This window comes from Olea europaea, chromosome 13, assembly GCF_002742605.1.
Source record: "Olea europaea var. sylvestris chromosome 13, O_europaea_v1, whole genome shotgun sequence".
Lineage (NCBI taxonomy): Eukaryota > Viridiplantae > Streptophyta > Magnoliopsida > Lamiales > Oleaceae > Olea > Olea europaea.
In genome coordinates this window covers 18786545-18789865 of record NC_036249.1, presented here as the reverse complement: position 1 = coordinate 18789865, position 3321 = coordinate 18786545, and the positions used below count along the sequence as shown (strand labels likewise).

Here is a 3321-nt window from a genome sequence, read left to right as displayed (position 1 = left end):
CATGATCTATTTACATATTTACTTGATTAATAGAATACACTTGTCACTGTGATAACTTGAAATGAAACCTTAAATCCTTGGTTGGGTCCCAATCTCCAAAATATATCATTGCGTGTGACTAATTGATTAATTAATTACACCTCAAAAATATAGCGAATCACATATTTGTCACCAATCACGTAGCTCGAGCGAAACATTTATGAATCGATTCAATATACATTTCGAGTTCGACCAATAAAACATAAACCTAAGATTCAGTAAGAGACTTGTGTCCAATTGAAGTATTGTGTGTTGTAAAATTAACGTGATTTGTGCAATTAATTATCAATTATAAGAATGAATTAAATAAAATTAATATAAGAATAGAGTTAGGAAACGCCTAAGAGAGTCGCGATAACTGCTGTCTTAAAGTCGTGCGGCCTCTCCTTTGTACGGATAAAACCCTTATAACTCACAGTTGATTCTTCTTCTATGGACACGACCACAGCGAGTGAAAGAACAAGCCCTTATCAATTACCAGAATTTATAGAAGAGGTAATATAAAATGACTAACGAGTAGTATGAAAAGAGAGTAGTATAAAAAAATTAGAGAATATTTTTTGTGTATAAAACAATGAGAAATTCACGTAGAAATTTTCAACTCTCTCATAATGAAAATTAATCAAATTCAACATAGGTTACAAATATAATGATGAGATTAAGTTTTGTATTGAATCAAAAGTTAAAAACAAAACTGAAAAATTAAAAAAGTTTAAAACTGAAAACTCGGAAATTAAATTGAAAACTGAATTTTTAATTTTCAATTTTGAAAGTTTTATAACTTTATTTCCAACACTGCTTACTGAAATGCAATAGAATTCCACAATATTGTAACAAATAGTCCATTGTATGACTTAAAATAAGATGCTAAATGGAATAACTTATTCATTTGATCGCATATTTTCTTTTTCTATTGTTTGATAATTTTCTTCATCTGCTTAAAAAATCTCAATGGTTTTTGAAAAGCGTGAAACATGTTTATCTTTTATCATCGAAGAATACTACAATAACAACAATAACTTTTGAGGATTCCAGGCCAAAATCTTCAACCACCAACCTCAACAACGGTCAATGAGTCCTCCAAAAATCACAAACTTGACATAATGATTTGAATAACACACAGTAAATAAGCTAATGGTGTATAATATATTAGTAAAGTAAACTAACAATCTAATATCAAGAGGAAATATTCAAATTATTTTATCTTCAACACAAATACAAAATACTTGGGCATTTTGATGGTTATTAAGTTGAATCTACAAAATAGCATCGCCTATGATTTTCTCAATGATGTCAATCGCCTATGGTTTATCTTCCGTCAGACATAGCATCTACAAGCATTGCTCGAGTCTCTCGTGACAAAGCAAAATCAAGATGGTATTCTATACAACCCATCTTACTTGAGAATCAGCCTTCTTGAGGGTGAAACCCAAGCTCGTAAGTAATCACCATTTAGTTCCTATTTATTTTCCTTTAAAACAAAACTCTTTTATTCTTATACTTATTTTTAATTAGACATTCATACAATAAGGTATTTTGCTCATAAATATAAATTTTTCCTCCTATTTTTAATTATATATTCTCAAAAAAATCACTATTCAAAATATCATTTTCTCATTAATGGCCATCTACCACCAAAGGAAGTAAGGAACCATATAGGCTTATTTTTGAATTGATTTTCCTTTAATGGGCTTAATCCAAATATATCCATACCCATTAAACTATGAATCCACAATTCCCACCGCTTTTGTGATGTGTAGGCGGGAAATTAGCTTTCTTATGAACAGAATTTTTCAAAAAATTTCTTCCGAGCCAAAATTTGAAATTGAAATTTTCTCATTAAAGCAGAACAATCTCCCTTCTCATTTCACTTGCATATTCTCCTAGAAAATTCAGCTATCCACAGCAGCAATGGCCATTTCAAAGAAGAATACCAAAAGAAAGACTTCCAGTTCTAGTTCATCACCTTCAAACCTCCACCCACCATATCTTCAGGTACTCTATTTTTCATATTTTTCTTCATATTTATTTCAAGATTTTACTGATCAACTTTTGGAATTATTATTTTTTTGGTTCAGATGATAAGTGAAGCCATTACGACAATGAAGGATCACGCTGGTTCGAGCCAACCTGCAATAGCGAAATTCATCGAAGCGAAATACTCTGCTAGTCTCCCAACAAATTTCAAGAAAATCCTCTCAGCCCAGTTGAAAGGGCTCGTGAAATCAGGAAAGCTTGTCAAAGTGAAGAACTTGTACAAGATCTCCCCTTCTGAGAAAGTGAAAAAGGCTGCAAATTCAGTTGAAAACAAAACCCAGATGAAGAAATCAGTCAAGAACGTGACAGCAAAAACACCAGTCTTCCAAATTCAAAGTGGCAGCTTTGCATCATCACAATCAGAGTCTCCCATTTCAGCATCTCTGAAATTGTCTTCATTTAGTCTTAATACAAATGAAGAAAATGTAGGTGGTGCTTCAACTAAACGATCCATTGGGCTGAAAAAAGCGAAGTTAAAAAGGAAAAATGATGAAGAAAGTCAAAAGTTTATTGAAACCTTCAATGATGAAAATCAACAACTCCTTGAAATTCTCAAGAGTGGATGCAAGGTTAGACAACAGTTTTTTGAAATTAAAATGCTAAGAACTCAAAATGAGTTAAAAAAATTGTCCTTAATCGAATATAGAGAAGAAAATAAAATTTTACTGAAAGATTTGAATTCCATATCGAATCCAATTGTACGTGATTTTCTTCAAAATGAACAAATAAGAATTTTGCAAAAAAGAAGTCAACAATAAAGTGATGGATTTTAAAATACATCTAGTTCTTTCGGTGAATATTTTAATGTTCTTGGTGGAGTTGAAAAAGACATTCCAGATTACTAAATTATTGTTCTAGTTTAATGTTGTATTGTACTTTAATTTATGTTTCTTAAGATATTTATGTTGTCTAAGTACTAAATTTATTACTTTTGATTTTTTATTGAATAATCTTAGGTTCTGTTTGAGCTCTATTAATTTCTTGTAATGTATTATGGAATGGTAAATTGATGAAAATTGTATAGTTAAAAGAAAAGGAATTTTTTTTTGTTTGCGTATAATATTATTATAATGAAGAATATGTGGTTAAAATTTAAAAATGAGTATTGTAGAAAAAATAATAGAAAAAAATGAGAAAAATGGGGCTCAAATGGAGGCTATTGTATCAATTATTATTTATTAATTGATTAGAATTTAAAAATAAATATTAAATAAAAATAACTATCATATTTAAACAGTTATAAAC

The 3321-nt window shown here is 29.8% G+C and overlaps 1 protein-coding gene across 1 annotated transcript; it reads left to right on the top strand.

Moving 5' to 3' along the window:
* The first annotated feature begins 1865 nt into the window (after positions 1-1865).
* Positions 1866-2991, top strand: LOC111408243 (histone H1-like). The gene is made up of 2 exons (XM_023038030.1): positions 1866-2034; positions 2118-2991. The coding sequence occupies exons 1-2, from the start codon at positions 1951-1953 to the stop codon at positions 2832-2834; spliced, it is 801 nt and encodes a 266-aa protein (XP_022893798.1). The 5' UTR covers positions 1866-1950; the 3' UTR covers positions 2835-2991.
* Positions 2992-3321: the final 330 nt, after the last annotated feature.

Excerpts from the sequence above, each read along its gene's own strand:
- LOC111408243 (XM_023038030.1), top strand. The coding sequence starts at position 1,951 with ATGGCCATTTCAAAGAAGAATACCAAAAGAAAGACTTCCAGTTCTAGT. Across the intron at positions 2,035-2,117 it reads TCCACCCACCATATCTTCAG|ATGATAAGTGAAGCCATTAC; the intron begins GTACTCTATTTT and ends TTTTTGGTTCAG.